Consider the following 17,813-nt stretch of genomic DNA (forward strand, 5'->3'; position numbering starts at 1 on the left):
TTCCACAAGTTCTATCCAGTTTCTTTTTTTTCAAGTCCCGGGTTGCGTATTCAATAGCAGATGAATCCCATAGTGATGGTCGGGACTGAATTTCAATTATCAATCTTTCGGTGTCGAAATTATCCACATTTGGAAGAAACAGAAATACACACGAGCACATTCACGCACCGACGTCAATGGACTGGCCAGACTGTCATGTGATGTTGATTTGGCCTTGGCCGTGGCAGCGATGCCAGTAGCATTTGAACTTGGCATCTTGGTTGGCAGCGATGCCAAGTTGGAAGCGCTGCCAGACGGATGCCAGGTGCGATATACGACTACTAAATTAATGCATTGAGTTTGGCCGAGATGCTGGCAGCTGCGCCATGGCCTCCCGTTGGCATCCTAGTGCGATACCGCCCTAAGGCGGCGGTCATCTTCGCTGCCGTGAGAACCTGAAATCCCGCCGTTCACCAAATGAATGTAAAACGAGAGTGTGGTGTCTGTCCATCCTCATTTTTCCCCTCTGAAACGCTACGATTAGTATTTGGGGTCTACCCCAGATGTTGATGGGCGACTTTAATTGTCGTGTCAGGCGGTCAGTTATTATCCCTGCTTTACTCGAAGCACATATTTAATTTTATTAGTTAGCAGAATAAAAAGAAATCAGTGTCATATCTGTGGTACGATTGCCGTTTTATGGTCTGGACATTGTCCAAGAGATATAAATGGTGACAGAGAACGCATTTGCAAAACATGTACTCCCCGTTGCAGAACAGCTTCTCAGCATTGTTCTTAATGTTAGTACTCGAAGTCTGTCGTAGATCACATGGAATTGGAGCAGTGTCTGGTCAGATGCAAATTCGAGAGATAGGTTGGTAGGTTGGTTCAAATAAACCTGCAGTGAAATGCTGAATTTAAAATTAAGGTTGAACGATGATGGAGGACCTGTTTTAGTTATGTTAAGGGCACGCCTTGGACACAGCAACAGCACTGGACATGAGCAGTGCCACATAATTATTTTAAACTCATTGTTGTGGCATAAAATATACACATTTAGAATTCGTGCTTTTCCCTGTTAATATACGAGGTAATTACATTACATTAACAGTGGTGCGTAGAATATTGCTTGCTAAGTTTGAGAGATGAAATTATATAGTAAACTATTGTTGTTGCATTTTGATATTGACATGCAACACGAAAGTGCCTGTGAGCACACAGCTTGCAGCGTGGGTACTTTCCTTCCCCTCTTGTACGGAGGTTAGCCCTACGTAGGCCTGTATCAGCAGACACACCTGGCTGCTCTCCCCAACCATTTCATTATATTGTATTCTGTACCCCCACTTTTCCTAGTTCCTGTGACAGTACGTAGCCCTTCCGATCTAGCCATCCCTTTCTCACTAGCACTCAGTAGTTTGTGAACAGGCATTGCGGAGGGGCTGGCTGGCTGCTTGTTGATATTCCGATTGCATATCTGGTATTAGTGTAGTGTTGTGGTGGTGGTGTGTGCGCATCACCATGGAAACTGTTGACACAGCAGACTTGGCAGGCTGTGGAATCTACTATTCATCTGTGCATACAGAACACACTGAAGCGTGAGTATAATATTGTAATTAAAAGTTAATTGGTCGTAATGTTACAGTGTCTGCAGCTGCAGCTGAGGCTTACAAGCTAAACAACCCAGATACGAGGTCCTTTTATTCAGTTAGGTGTTTGTAATGGCTGTTTGTAACTGCTGATTTATTAGGGATGTTACCATTTTATGTAACATCAACGTGATTATTTTCTGGCATTATTAAGTGAAATTGACTTATAACCCGAAGGCCCAAACACAGCCTACCCTCGGATACGATCATGGACCAGTTCCATCCATTTTCCTGTCCTCATACTCCCCTGAGATCTATCTCAACGTTACCCTCCCATCTCCTTTCGATCTTCTAACTTGCCTTTTTAAAAAGGGTTTCCCTACAATGATAATGAGATCCTTGCGTTCCTACCGTAGTTGTATGTCTGGCCGATCCTAGTTTCCTTCGTTTCGCTGCCTTAATGCCAGGTGGCCTGCATAAATAATGAACTTTGTTACTGTGCCTTAAATGACTGCTTCGTTCTTATTACGTCCGATTTTTATAGCACTTTTATTTTCAGACACTTGTGTTCTTTCCTCGAAGTAGAGACCACGCTTACAAAACACTCAGCAAAATATTGTAGCTCTTTTTGTTGCATATGTGTATCTTCATTTATGTACAGTTTTTTAACTGCGTAATAACAGGCATTTCCAAAATGTATTTCTTGCATAATATAGCGAGCCTCATTGTGTCACTCGTCTTTCTCAGATGACACCGTTTATTCGAAACAGCTCTAACTGGTTGACTGCTTGGTATCTGATCTTGTTTGGGCAGTCGATATTTTTTTAGCTGACTCTTCATGAGATGTTATTGAACCCGAAGGTTTGTCATAATAGCCCGCCTTTGTTCAGTTCAGTTCACACTTCACAACCTATTTAAAAGATCCGTTTTATCCCCTGAACACATTGGTGTAGCGGCCACGATTTGTGTTCTAGAGGTTCCCATCAGAGACCGTGGTTTTTCTCTCTCCACGTGGATATGATGATAACTCTTTTATCTAGGTCTCGACATCTTTCCAAATCTTTACTTGTTAATCATTCACGAACTCCCCATATCATTCGCCGTTATGTAACCTGTATAGTTGAAACAGCGTCGTTAAATGTCTTAATCAACTTCGGAATTTTTTCCCCCGGTGAGGTTTACCAGATATTTGTGTGCGTTTCTGATATTTCCCTGAGGACACCGGTCGCAGCGTTGGTCATCGGGCCGGCCAAAATATGCAGAGCTCGTTTGATGCAATGTACTCGTGGGTGGAGGCTTTTTAAGGTTTGACTGTCCTAGCTTAGGTTCAGACCACACATGGAAACAGCATTTTGCCTTGCCACCATGTCTGCTCTATTAGCCGCTAGACGTCATATTATTCTATTGTGCCTCTTCTACCTGGGCGGAAAGTGAATCGCCTAACTTTCGGGTTTGGCTCCGTGGCTATGCGGTTAGGTCTTGGTTACAGCGTTCAGACCGGAGGTAACCGGACACATGTTAATACGAAACTCCAAATATAGGGAATTTCCACAAAAGCTATTGTTAGAGCGAGGATGAGTGAATACGGTCCAAGACAAGTATCAGCCAATCCAGCTTGCGAAGATGTCTCGATACGACCCTCTGTCGATTTTTCTTTCTCGTGCATTTTTGACTATAGTACAGACGAACTTTTGTAATTGCAACAAACACGTACGCCAAGATTTAAAGTTCTTACGGCGGTGAGGGTGATGATGTTATGGAGTTTGGTGCCACTTCGGCCCTGAAGGTGGAGACTGTATGTTTCTTCGATGCGTTTGCATCTACTGACGAGTCTACACTGCGCCATAATCTAGAATATTACCGAGGGAACTGTTTGGAGAAAATTCGTCATGATACAAGGGTTACTTCAAAAGTCATGGCAACTAATTTTTTGGGGGCAAACACGTTATATTAAAGAAAGTTCAAAATATACATATGAAAGGGCACGATATACTCCGATTGGCGTAGTCAGATCAGGTACTGGGTCTACAATTTATGAGGCTGCGGTCGTGCTTGCATTGCGTGGTCGGCCGGTGCTCTGTTGATGTGGGCGGGATTTGTGCGCGTTCTTCCGGTGGGTGACCGGCGAATCAGTTTCAGTGCCGCTAGTAACAGCTTACTACGAATATTTCTCGTCACTAATACATGTTATTACATTAATTGTTCTTACCTTAAATCACAAAAGATGTTCTAAGTGACTTCCTTGTCCTTGCAAGCAAGCTTCACATCTCGTTAACATGTTTCGAAATACTCGACGAAGCTCTTCTTGGGAAATTGCCGAAATCAATTGTGGAATATTTTCTTTAAGTGCTTCTGCAGTGTGCGGATAAATTGTAAACGTTATGTAAATTTTATACTTAGACCCTTTTTCCAAGAAATGACCGATGAAGAAAAGACTTACGTTTCTTCATGCAAGACAATGCTACAGCTCACACAGCTGATCGGTCGATGTTAGCATTAAGAGAAGTGTTTGGTGAACAAGTTATCGATCAGTGGCCTCCGCGTTTCCCAGACTTAAACCCATGCGATTTTTACCTATGGGGCATGCTGAAGAACAAAGTTTATGTAAACAATCATTCTATGAATATATATCACCACAGCCACTCTGCCTAGAATCCATTTCAACACATAAAAAGTGTCCTTTGTCCTAGAAGTTTCTCCCACCAGAAGAGCTAGTAGATATATGAAACATGGCATTCATTCCTACTTCAGACCTACCATAGTGATACCGAATACACCCTCTGCATGCACACTGGCAAAATTACATTGTTGCTTAAAAAGCATGAACGCTATAACAGTTTTCAGTCCAGTAGTAATAACAATACTGTAAGTAAATTCTAACATGTTTGTTTTGTAGAGTGAGTTTCTTTTAGACATTTTCTTACCGCTTCTATTTGTAAAGCCAAACGTCACAACGTCTTCATGTAAGAATTCTGATATAACTCGCATCGAATTTTTTTAATCAATTCAATTTTTCGAAGATTCAAGAATGAAAAAAAGGCCATTCCGTAATGTGCCGTTTTTCTTGCCTACTATACCTACACCCATTCACACCTACCTGATCTGACTACGGCAATCGGAGGAGTATATCGTGCCCTTTCATATGTATATTTTGAACTTCCTTCAATATAACGTGTTTGCCCCCCCCCCCCCAAATTAGTTTTCATGACTTTTGAAGCAACCCTCGTATATTGCTCGGAGCGCGCCGCGAATATTGATTTTGCGAATTCTTGAACGAGTAAAAAAATTGAATTCAAATTGTCGCGGCTTACCAGTTAAAATACAAAGTTGGGGATTTTAACTGAAAACATGTGACGTGTTTAATGCTGAATATGATTCAAAGACTTCCTTAGTGTAGTCAAAATTTCCATTTCCTTTCTTTTATGATAAAATACACACTCATTCGGCCAGTTATTTTGATTAGCTACAGCAGCTAAAAGACCGGTTAATGGAACACATTTCTCACCGCCACATTTGTTCGAAAGGTTTGAAGTTTTTAACATCTCTCGTATAATGAGGTGTAGAAAACCGTTTTGCCCTTTTCTGCGTCCTCAGTTAATAGCCTTTACACGAAACAATAAACTGTTCTATTTAATTAAACGATTGGTGGTCGTTGAAGGTTCTATTGTGGAATTGAGGCCGGAACCGGTTAAGACAGAAAGGCAAATATAGATTTGTCTTACGAACGGACGGAACTATTTTAAGAGGTACTTGGCAGGGTCGCGGACGCATCTAAATTCCCGCTTTTATTGAGGTTTGTTTCTTGTAGAATGTAAAACAACGACATCAAACAACTGTCTAAATGCTGAAAGAATTTTAATGAAATCTGATATTGGGGAACTTCACTAAAATCTTGTCTACACTTTCCAATTTTTGTTAAAATCTGACAGCAATCAGGGGTACTTTGCATGAAATCTTGCATGCGTTTCTGTGCGAGGATATGATTGGATGGGAAATTCGCAGGTTCCTTGGTTTGTAAAATTAAGTTTGTAACCATGGCTGCAGGTCGGCCAACTCCTGTGTGTCTACACAATTTTTCGCTCGCAACGTACTCATTGCCCTGATGTTGGAGGCGGTAATCACCTATGAAACGTCCGTAAATTTATAAGTTTGTACACTGCGCTTTATCCCAGAAGACAGTCATCTTCGTAAGCTTCCTGGTGCTTGACTGTGCACATACAACTAGACGATACTCTATTGGAAATACGTGATCACATTTCAGATAACGTAGTAATTAAAACAGCTAAAGAATAACAATCTAACACTACACCACGCAATAACCCAGAGGACAGCAATCTTCAGACTCACCGCTGCGAAAACCTCAAATCCTACTCATATATCACTTATCTTTAAGCCATTACTATGACCATCACTGGTGGCGATAACTGTGGTTGTGTTCGTCTCCTTCTGTGCATGCTCAGCAATATGCGGTTACACAGTGAGACAATTTATAGTGGAGGAATTGATGATGGAAGTGCCTGCAGTATCGCTGGAGGATTCTCTCTTGAAGTAACTTAGGATGGATTGCTGCCTCATTTATTTTCGTATAATCCTCTACACCCCCTTGTAAGCTCTAATTAATTCCACCAAACCTCTCTTATATTTCCATGATGTTATTGGCAAGACTTGGTGCAGTCAGCATTTTCTTGCTAAATTTGTCGACGGTCGTCGTGGGTTCTCCACCACATCCTCGCTCTTATTCTTTTTGTCGCTGGAGGACTTCGTATCGTTAAGGTTATCCTCATTCACTCATCCGTATATAACCGAGCGTTCAGTATCACTGGGCTAATGGTCACTCACTACCTCTCACATCAACGATACCTGAACCTCAGCAGGAACTGGTGAGCCAAGGCCCATCATTAACCGCCTCCTTCCAGATTTTACCCCAGCTATTGATTTCTTGGTGTAGAAGTTACAGATTGCTTTATTGCGTGCATATTTTAAAAACAGCGGATACGTAAAACCAAATACTGCGATTGGTAAAACTGAGAAACGATGAAAACGGCTATTGTCGAGGGAATGCTGTTTACTATAGGCGTTGTGATTCGTTGAAGGTTTGTGATTATGTTGATTCATTATGCGAATATTGTGTTGGACTGTTTTCCGCTGTCTGAGGCATATTTAACATACCTACTTGATTAGGGAGTTAGCTGTATGCTGTCTTAATGGAATAGGTTGTCATTATGTTGTCACATGTTTTTTTGTAATGTGAATAATGCGACCTCTGGGTTCGAACTCGGGTACTACACTAGTACGCTAACTAGACCACCGACATGCCGATCTTATGTGCGGAAATTCTGGATTTTTCCTGCCTTTTATTCTGTAGTTTTGGATTTATTTATCTCTGATGTGCCTTTTCAGAGTTAAAAGAATTCAAACCTGGATTTGAACCAAAGAAAATAAATACGCCCAAGACTGAAAAGAATGTCTTGTAATACTACTTCATGTCAGTATGTGGATCTGTACCAGCACCTGTGAAGTGGTATTTATATTTAACTGGATAATTAATTAAGAAAGCGTTTGTGCAGAAAGGATGGCTTACTTCACATGAAGACATATCGAACATGTTCATTAAAAAAAGCTCTTAAAGTGGCCGATGACAAAATATACGTAGATCTCGTCGCGATCTACAAATTTTATTCGCAAGATTTTTGCGATGTGGTGAATATTTAAATAAATAAAATGGAAAGTAATTTGTGGTTGTGCATTGTGATTAGAATTGGATCCGTAGTAAAATGGACAGTTAGACCAATGGAAAACGGAACGTAGAAATGAACATATTTTGAAGCCTTCCACTTGTATTGTTGAGAATGTGATGAGAAGCAAGGCATTACCGGAAGAAGTGATCAGCATAGGATCGAAATTGAGAAATCTCGTCCAGTCCTGTAACATGTAAGGTAAAGAAAGCCTGTAGGCAGGAGATGGGCTGAGGTAGAAAGTCTCTGTACCCTTGGAGGGTGGTTCATCCCCATATCCTCTCCTCACCGCGTTTTGTGAATGGGACGGTGTACGTATCGTGGGAAGCAGCCGGTCCAATCGAGTCCCGCGTGAGAATCCTCAGCTTTCAGAAGCTGCAACATTAAACTGCGACAGAAAGAGAGAGAGAGAAGCTAGTTTGAGAGTCCATTGCTTGAATTAGAGGTGCTCATGCCTTTAATTTATTACGTAGAGTTTTTGAGCCATGTATCCTATTGATAGGTATGATTAGAAGACCAACTGAAAGAAAATTTAATGCAGTAAAACTAACACTTACAGCCACTTACTCATTGTGACGTCTTACATTTCACTATACAAATATTTTAGGTAGGCCACGACTATCAAGTCAGCAGTAATTTTTGCGACAACTGTAACGTAATAGTAGGCGTTCTTGTATTAGGGTGGGGCACAAATAACATATTTGGAGGTAAATTTCGGGCTTGGGTCAGAATACTTCTAGGGCCTGGCCGGGTGAAATTATAAAATTTCGGCCCATGCAGACTTCTAGCTAGACATACCGTTCACTCAAACGTCTTTGCCTCGGGTAATTCAGATGTCACTGACGCAATTTGCAGAGGTCAAAGTTCATGTTTTGGAGGATAAAGCGTTCTTTCACTACGCTGCTAACTACAATACTGCAAGACAGCATGCACGAATTGAAAATCTAAGGGCAGCAAGAGAGGGAACACGGCAGAATTGTTATGCTATGTGCACATGTATGTTTTCCAGTCTACACCTAGGTCTTCCACGTGGTTTCTTTCCCTGAGGTTTTACCGATTCAAATTTTCTTTGTATTATTTATCACGGCATCCTTGTTACACATTCTACTTGATTTCATTGGCTGCTGTTTGTAAGAAATTGGGTGAATGGTACAAAAGTATATCCATTGCGTTCCCAAGGTTAAGTCTGTAGTAACGAACTCGTCTGACAATTTTTTGACGTCTTGGTGAGGGCAGTGCAGGTGTGTGTGTGCGCGCGTGTGCTGGCAGCAGCTGGCGAAGACATGACAGCCTTTGTGTGTGTGGCAGAGCCTGGTTTCATTGTCCCGACATGCAGATTCCATGCGTGCGAATTAAGAGAACTGGAAGACTTGGGGTCATATCTCTTGAAACTTTCTATGGCTATTTAATATTTCATGGATTTCTTTATACTCATCAAAAAGTGAACACATTTTTAGTTGGTATGCATGTTTCGTTAGTCAAACTAATTAAGTCCAGGCAATTGCTTAATCAGGTCACAGTCGCTTCCTTTTTTACCTTACCAGTACATTATATATTAATCAATATATCGTTCGACGCTATATATACCAAGTTGCTGATAGCGGCTGTAACCAAACCATAAGTAAAATAGTACGGAGTGCAGCATGAAGTGACAGATTGAAAGATTAAATAAAAGGTTTAATATTCATTTAATGGTGTGTGTAAACACAAAGAACAGTCCATGAGGGTTTATCCTTTATGGATTACATGCTCAGTATGATCGCCGTTCTGTTGTGCAACTTCCGAAAGACGAACAGCTACGTTCTTGATCACTCGACGTAACAATTTTCTGAAGTTTCTTCAATAAATTGCACCCTGAAGGTAGGTAACTCCTTGAAACGTTATTTAAATTTAACTAAGGACAGTTCAGTCTGTTCAGAGTGTTTCGCTTTTATGGAACCCAAAGGTTCATCGCTGTTTTAATTAACGCCCGTCATTGGATCACATCATTAGTCAATTCGCATCTTTATTATCTAAGTTCCGTATTAATATTATCCTCCCATATACACTGGGCCTATTCTGAGTTGATAGTTATTTGTAAGGGAACCTGAACGCCATGGCGCAGAGAGCTTGAGAAGCTGGCAGTTTCGAAGTTTGTAAATAATTTTGGGCTACCGTCTTTTATGGATTCAAAAGGTTTCTTGCCGTGTTCATGAAAGCTCATAATTGTATTGAAATGTTGAATAATTTAAATCGAATCCAGGCATTCAAATCCACATTTATGTGAAGCTTATTTTAATATTATCCACCCATCTGTACTTTCTTCTGTCTGTAATTTAACTTTAGTTGCATTTTAGGATAGTTAATCCCGTGGATAAGAAGCTGGTCTCTCAGAATGATGATGAAAATTGAAACATTTTATGAAACTTGGGTGTTTTGTATCGTGTTCAGAAGAGTTCGCCACTGGACCCTGCCCTAAGTCAGTTGAATTCAATTCAAACCCTCATAAGCCCATTTTAATGCCATCCTCTCACGTCTTCTTTGTGATCATCGTTTCCCGACACTTTGATCCGAAAAACTCTCAGTCCGGGATTTCAGGTTCTCGTGGTGACGAGTATGAAGATATGGTAATTTTCTTCCCTCAGAATAAGGCACTAGTTTCATTACCATGCAAAACGGGGAACATTGTAGTTTTGTAGCATATTTTGATCCTTCTGTTTTAGATTCAGGCTTGCTCATATGTTTCTGAAGTGTTTGCATATTTAATTTTAGAAAGATTCATTGGTGGAATCCGCCTTTAAGCGTTTAGTTTGTGATCTACAGATTTTGAATCTTCTGATAACACCCGCGTCACGATCTGTTATGTACGGGTCTGATTACTTTGGATGAGAATAGAAGAACGCTGTTGTAAGCACCCTCTTTTATGATGAGGGTGGGTATTAGGGGGCACGTGCGTTGTGGGGGTGGGGTGCGGCAGCTGCGATGTGTCACATGGGTGCTCTGTCGGAGCGGAACGTACAACTGCAGGTTTGGGGGCCCAGTGGGAATCTTTGGCTAGCCGGCATATGTCTGTATTCGCCTGGTTTTAAGTATATAGAATCTTTCGGAGGCTTTCTGACGCGAAGTATGAACACCATTGCTTCAGTTTGGATTACACAGAGTTTTAAAAAATTGTTTCTGTTTTGATTATTTTATTTGTATATCTCACTTTTCTTAATATTACACTTTTATTTAAATTACAAGTCCATTGAGATAGAACGAAAAAAACTACTGCAGGTCCATGAACACCCACCCTTTGTGGAGTGTGAAAATATGACGTGTGCGGATATTTTAAATGTATACTTAAATGTTGTAGCATACTTAGAGAATGCTTAGGAATATGTCAGAACAGGTATTACATATTACGCATCGAAGTTACTCTCCTGCGTAATGATAAATTCTTTTAATTTTTAGGGAATATAAATTCTTGACCCAGTTCTACAATTTGTTATAAATTACGTGGCAAGTTTCAGTGCCTTGCTGAGTCAAGACTATCGTGGTCATGCCCTGTGAACTGTAAATGGTCGGTGGGTAAGCAGACACAGCCTGCTGCAAAACGCTGTTACGTCATTCGCCAGGAACAACTTTGGAAACCTACGAAGATTGCCAGGATACCTATGGTCCGGCTGAGATTCGTACCGTATACTTACCTTCCTAATACAATAATGTAATTGACGTGCTAGCGTTGAACTAACCTGCTATATATATTATATACTGATGCATTGATTCTGGAGTTTTTCCCCCTCACACGCTTCCTTTAGCTGGGACGATTTGTGAAGGTCATTGAATTGTACGTCAAAATGTGGATGGAACAGTCATGATCTATTTGGAGGTTCTTTATTCTTTATTCACTCTGAAAACAATAGGCATTAATAAGTCGAGATTTGAATCGAATAATTTCAAATACATATCTAATACTTTTATAAGATATTATAACATATTAGTGACCTGTGATACTACAACGAATGAAGAAACAATATAAAGGACAAGAACATCATAAGAAAACTGAAAACTAAAAAACATTAAAAATCAGTAAAATATCAGTAATTCAGTGAAAAGTTTATATACATAACACCAGATGATGGCTATATATAGCCGAAACATGTCGTGTATGTTCCACATGTAAATCGAGTACTCGATAGGGAACGTAAAATGATATTTTAATCTTTTAATTATATTATATTGTGTTTGACGGCTAATTTTATTATATTTTTAATACTATCTAATACTTTGCTTGTTTTCTCTTAACGACGTATAGAATCGTAGTTCGCCTCTTCCAAACCCTGTCTTTGGAATTTTCACTTGCAGACATGCATGATAAAAAACCTTGAGTCTTGTTGTGAATGAAGTCTTTGAAGATTCATTGATAAACTCTTGTATGTTAGATACACTATCGCCGATTCCAGATAAATTCACATTCTTGCTCATATTACTTCCTTGGATGTTGGGTGCTGCTCCTTTTGACGTAGGATCTTGTCTCTTTGTGTAAACATTTAGGGCACCTTTTTAGTTTCATATAGATAAAAAAGAAAAGCCACAGATATTCGAAAGGTTTCCAGTGTAATGTTGTGTCCAATATTTGCATACGTTTTTGACACGTTTATCCAGAAATTTAAGACATTGTAAATTTTGAGTAAAATATGTAGTGTGTGAATTGCCCGGCACACGTCTTCTGTTCTCGCGGGACATTAGTGTTCTGCGGAACACTTCGGGGAACACTGATGAATGCAGTGTATAATGCTTACTGTTGATCAGCTTCTTGACCAGAAGAATTTGTAACACGTATCACTGCTGTTGGCTAGCAAGTACAGTAGCTTATCTTTCTAATGCGTGCTAATGTTCTGCCCGCATTGGAAAAAATATCCTTATTATCTAATTCTTGTCATCCCCTTTCCTTACTTAGTTTTCCCTTTCATCCAAATGCCTTCCTCAGCGCTTCGTTATCAAACCACCTTATGCGTTCTTCTCTCTGAATGAGAGGTAAAAGTTTATGGTGTGAATAAAAGTAGATGTTTAGTGAATTGATTCTGCTATTGGAAGGCGGTTACCATAAGGCACTCGTGTTTCATATCATTCAGCATGTATACCAGAAAATTTGTACTCTAGGTCTGTTCATACACATTTTAATTAACTTGTTTTCTGGGTAAACCAAATGCTTGACGTTTCGTACAGTTCACGTTTATCAACATGAAGACCAATGGCTGACACTGAGCTTATTTGGGAACTCTTTAGTTCGAACGTCGTGGACCTTCACACTTCTTTTAGATGTGGCGCTGTAATTTTGGCTCGTGCCATGTGACGGGGACATCTGCCGAAGCTGATAAAGCCCCCCTACTTGAACGCAAGTTTCTGGTAGGGATATGGCAGGGAAGCAAATGTTACCTTTTCCATCTGGCCATCCCATGTCACGCTGTAGTGATCATTGTCTTAGATCCTCGACATCTTGACTCCGTCCGGTTCGGACTCGCGAACCGGCACGGGCCGTTCCACTTCGCGGCACTCCCCGAAGACACCATACTCACCCCGTGTTTTTTTCATAATGCAGAGCAATTAGTGCCATGAGGTTTATAGTGTTTTAGGACACTCCTTCACCGAAGTCGGATCTCCCACGTGCTGGCTTCAACGGTTGCGGGTTTTGTGATAAGCTTGAGTGGGTTCTTTGCTTATCCAAGGATGACTTGGTTTTCCGGCCCGCATTTGACAGCACGCGCCGACGGACATACGCCATGACGTCGTGTTAGGTTGGGCTTTTCTTGGTGGTGGTCTCTTCCCTCGTCTTTATATCCCAAGTTCAGACAGTTGGAGGTAATCGTTATTTCATTTATATGAGCCATGTGGGCCTAATTTGGCTACCAAAGGAACTCGACAATAAAAGCCAGGCCCATTTATTCAATGTATTTAAACCAAGGCCATTGTTCTTACCATATGCTGTCTCAGTTCAGGAAATGGCTGGAGATCGTAGTTTTACTGCACGTACAGATAAACCATGGATTTATCGGACTCATTTCAGGAAGATTGGTCATTTTCGGAACGACTTTTTGAAATCTTGAGTGCCTCATTGGCCTTGATATTCATTAATTGCACATACAAGTGAACCACGTTACAAATACCACACAGCATAATCAGAGACTGTGTTTCTTTTGATTTTCTTAAATATATATTATATTCTAGCTTTGTGTGAAGTTCAAATTATGTATGTTAATGCATCAGTTTTGTGTCATGTATTAACGTTTTTGCATAACGGCCATTTTTTTTTATAAAGATGGATTTGAGCACCAGAGTCCTCTGCTGATAAAGTATTTCCACGCTTTTTATTTAAATCGGAGGCCCATTGCCGTATTCGACGATGGACCCTATTCCGAGCCAACTGAATGAAATTCTCGCTCCCTGTTTCTTTATAATATTGTGCTCCAGTTTACGCCGTTGTCTTCCGTGTAGTCTGTGCCATTCGGTTTTCCATAAAAGATTATTATCTCACTTGTGCGTGCTGTGTATGTTCCATCCATCTTGTCCTCTTTGGTTTGTTTACGCTCTTCATGTCTGGCGAAGCGTAGAGATTATGAAGCTCCTCATGAAATATGCCGCCATCCTCATTTTTCTTTATCTTAAGTGCAGATACTTTCTTAAGTATTTCGCACACAGATATCTTCAATAGATTATAGCATGAAAATGGCTGTCTTCTGTGTTGTTGCGCTATTTAGTCTGGTAGAAATTAACTGACGTTTCAGAGGCCCTTGTTGCTTCCATCATCGCCCTGATGATGGATGCAACTTCCACCAGACTACACGGCTCAACAACTCAGAAGACGGCAGTCTTGCGACGAAAATATTTAATCGCTTTTCTCTTCTGTTCCACATTATGTGAAAGCGCGACACATTATTTGGAATAGGCGTGTCCATTTTTTTCTTCAAGCGAGATCAGTTTTCTGCATTGATATGTCTGGGACGATATGAAGAGAATGCTTTATTTTTACGACAGAATTTAGTTAGAAAATGTTTGGTGATGATGGCCCGACATTCGTTCGCGGCTAAGAGGCTTTGTGAATCTGTGTCATGAATTCTTGTATTTGATTTGTAAGTTTTCAGTTGCAGACTTGCATGTTTTATAAAATACTCTCGGGCGATCGATCGGCCTTCGCAATGTTGAGTTGACACTAACGTTTTGGAGACTGTCTCCATCATCAGGGCCATTGTCACAATGTTGGGTTTTAACTCTATTGAGACTGCTGAACGCCCGAGAGTATTTGATGGCATTCAGCCGCCGTGAAAGTCTCAAATGATAGATATACTCGAGTAATATTTTGCATTGAGAATATTTAGCGGTTAATTCTCCAATGAGAGTTCTGGGTAAGAAATAGAAGCGAAGGAACTGATTTGTATCTGCATTATACGAGCATTAATACCATATAGGAATGTAAATTGGCATAGAATGTTTTTGTGAATTGTATATTTTCTACTCTCGCTTTACTGGATACCGGAGTGTGGTTTATCTGTGCATCCAATTTGGCTGCGGCGTGGGACTTGGTACTAGCTCGTCCTCTCAACCATGGTGGGACCTACCCTCTTGGTATGTCATCAGTGTACTGTCACCAAGAGGCAATCTGATAAGTACGGACTATCTTATTTCTCTCATTGTGTCGACGTAAGGGAATACTGAGGGCTGGTTCCTATCAGTCACATTAGCAAAGTCATCAAATTCTTTGTAATTGCTCTAATTGCGTTCTAAAGCGTTGCTCTGTCGTATCCCTGGCAGGAAATCGATGAGCCCTTGACTCCCCGCGTCAGAATTCTGAACTGTAGATCTGCCGAGCTGATGCAATCTTATCTGGTGGCCTTGGAGCTATTGAGTAGGGCAGCGTTTAAGAGTGAAAGCCCAAGAACAATCTTCAATCTACTCCTTTATTACTTACTATTAAAATGAAGATGGTGATACAGCAATAGTAGTTGTGCTAAGACGCCTGGATCATTGACTGCCAAAACCAAATCGTGAAGACCGGCGACAGCGTGACTGCCTCCGATAGGTTGTGAAAGCGTTGTCCCATCGATACTAGTTTTCGAAGTGCATGTAAAGGCCTCGGCAAATGGACCTCCCATGAATTAATTACTAAAGAGTTCCCGGTTTCGTTCTGTTGCTTCAAAGATCCACTGTCTCCGCACTTACAATACCATTACACTCAGGCGTGAACAGACATACACCAACAGACGCAATGCTTTTAGCGATGGTCTGGTTATGCAGTAGTCTTTGCAGTAATAGCCATAAGGGTCTCCCAATGGAGGGCAACGTTGACACACATTGCCCAAGATCCTTATTGAAATAATCTTCCAAGAGATTCTCAATAAGTGGTCCCCAGTTCGGATGCGACAGTTCAGGGTCCAAACGTGATGTACCGGGTCTTCAATTTATGCTGCAGCGGTCATGCTTGCATTGTGCTCGGCCGGGTGCACTGTTGGTGTGGGAGAGAGAGATAGCGCGTTCTTCCCGTGAGTCACAGGCGAATTAGTTTCAGTGCCGCTAGTAACAGGGAACTACGAATATTTCTCGTCACTAATACATGTTATTCCAACCTTAATGTCATGAAGAGGACGTTCATGCAAGTGATGTGGATTTTCGGAACTGTAGTAGCGGTTGTTTTGAGTGTTGATATATCCACTTAAGTGCAGCCATGCTTCATCACTAAAAAACAATAGCTCTGGATTAACAATCCCATCATGCACGGATCCCAACAACCAATTGCAGAAACGAATCCTAGCACCAGTGTCAGGATTTGTGAGTCTCTGAACAACAGTGGTCTTATATGGTCGCAATTTCAGAAGTCTCGTTGCTGTGTGAGCAGATCCCAATGACACGCCAGATTGTGCATCTAAACGTGCCAAAGATTTCCTAAGAAAGCTCCAATTTCATCCAATTTCTCTTCCGTCAATACACTCCGTTTCCTGTACTTCTTTTTATCCAAAACTGATCCCGTACTACAATTTTTTTTACTAATCTCTCTGTCATGGACCTGCTAGGAACACTTACACCAGGAAAAGTCTGCGAAATTTACGGCGGAATCTTCTGTAGGATGAATATTTGACATATGTTTCGACTAAGAACACACGTTGCTTAAAACTATACACCATATTATCAACGTCAATCCGCAACGAGAGACGCAATGAAACTGATTCGCCGGTGACTCATGGGAAGAACGCGCTATCTCTCTCTCCCACACCAACAGTGCACCCGGCCGAGCACGCAATGCAAGCATGACCGCTGCCGCATAAATTGAAGACCCGGTATATGAGCATTAACGTACTTATAGCTGGCCGACAAGAATTTGCGCTTCGGTTCATCAGCAGATACAAGACATCCTTCATACGGTTACGGAGCTGCGGGTGTTTGACATTCAGGGTGCTTTGAAGCTTAAGAGAAACATCAAGGCCGTTCATATCTTTCAGCATCGAAAGTTTAAAGAAATAATTCCTTTCTTTTTTTACTTTGAATTAATACTCCGTGTTTCATGTAACCCCATACTTGGAAATCTAGCACAATGAGGTCCGGTGAATATGTTGGCCAATTCTGTCGCTCATCAAGATCAATCTGTTGGTCTGGGGACTGTTCATTCAGGAATTGCGTGCCAGCTGAAATTTGGGGAGGGGGTGTACTGTGATGCTGGAAGTTCAACTGTATCGTTTTTTTGTTTGGTCATATCAACTTGAATTTTTTTATCAGTAGCTCCTAAATCGTTGAGAATCGGACCTATGTTCACATGACGTTTCTGACTGGGAATTTCGTCTTGAAGTTTGACATAACGTTACCTGATTCTCTGTGTTTTCCTGGGCATTTTGTTTTACAAAACTTATTAATATTTTTTTCTCTCAGTAAAACACTGCATTTCATACTCACACAAGTGGCAAATTTGTTTTCCATATCTGAGTATTCAGAATTTTAGAAAGTAGACGGGATGAAGTTTTTAATTGAATGAGAAGCATTTTCAAAATATCTTTACCAGTGATTATATTACCGAACCTCATTCTGTTTTTTAATGTTGTACTCAGGTATCCTTAAATTTCGAAACACTCTCAAGTCGTCACATTTATTTATATTTTGTTGTGTTGTGGCGGTGGTGTCTACCACACCAGAAGAGGTAAAGGTGGATGCCAAATCACAGAACGCGCAGACGTGTAGGACTCCCTTGCCCCACTTATTAAAAAATTATGATTTTCACAAGTAATGGTTTACTGAACAGTCTTCTCTCCTGGAGTACACTACTTGCATACTGAAGTGAACAGGCATTGGGGACTAGTATTTAGTGTGCTTTCCGTTCCGTGTTTCCTCCGGAAATTCTTAGCGGATGTTAACTCGCGTTAAGGTGAATTGTGATGTATGACGCCGACAGGACATTCACATATGGTGATTCAGCTATCTTTCCGATTGGATTATCTTCAACTTAATGCAGCCTGGCTCAAGAATATAATGTAGGGCGTATGTCGCTCAAGATGTATTGAAAGTTAAGGGA

The 17,813-nt window shown here is 40.9% G+C and overlaps 1 protein-coding gene across 5 annotated transcripts in view; it reads left to right on the plus strand.

The window, feature by feature from the left end:
- The window catches only part of Myb (proto-oncogene like protein Myb), a 76,225-nt gene that overhangs the window by 10,327 nt on the left and 48,085 nt on the right, over nucleotides 1-17,813 (plus strand). For 2 of the 5 annotated variants that reach the window (XM_022069282.2, XM_022069285.2), the window contains exon 1: nucleotides 1,400-1,574. The exons of 2 other annotated variants lie outside the window; for them this stretch is intronic. In XM_022069282.2, the coding sequence (XP_021924974.2) occupies nucleotides 1,498-1,574 (77 nt within the window). In that variant the 5' untranslated portion in view covers nucleotides 1,400-1,497. Of the gene's footprint in view, nucleotides 1-1,398; nucleotides 1,575-17,813 lie in introns of those variants that run through there. One more of the 5 variants, XM_087343556.1, reaches the window with a different exon arrangement.

This window comes from Zootermopsis nevadensis, unplaced genomic scaffold (genome assembly GCF_977971745.1).
Source record: "Zootermopsis nevadensis isolate Lab colony 2312 unplaced genomic scaffold, Znev_1.0 Znev_ptg000006l, whole genome shotgun sequence".
Classification (NCBI taxonomy): Eukaryota; Metazoa; Arthropoda; class Insecta; order Blattodea; family Termopsidae; genus Zootermopsis; species Zootermopsis nevadensis.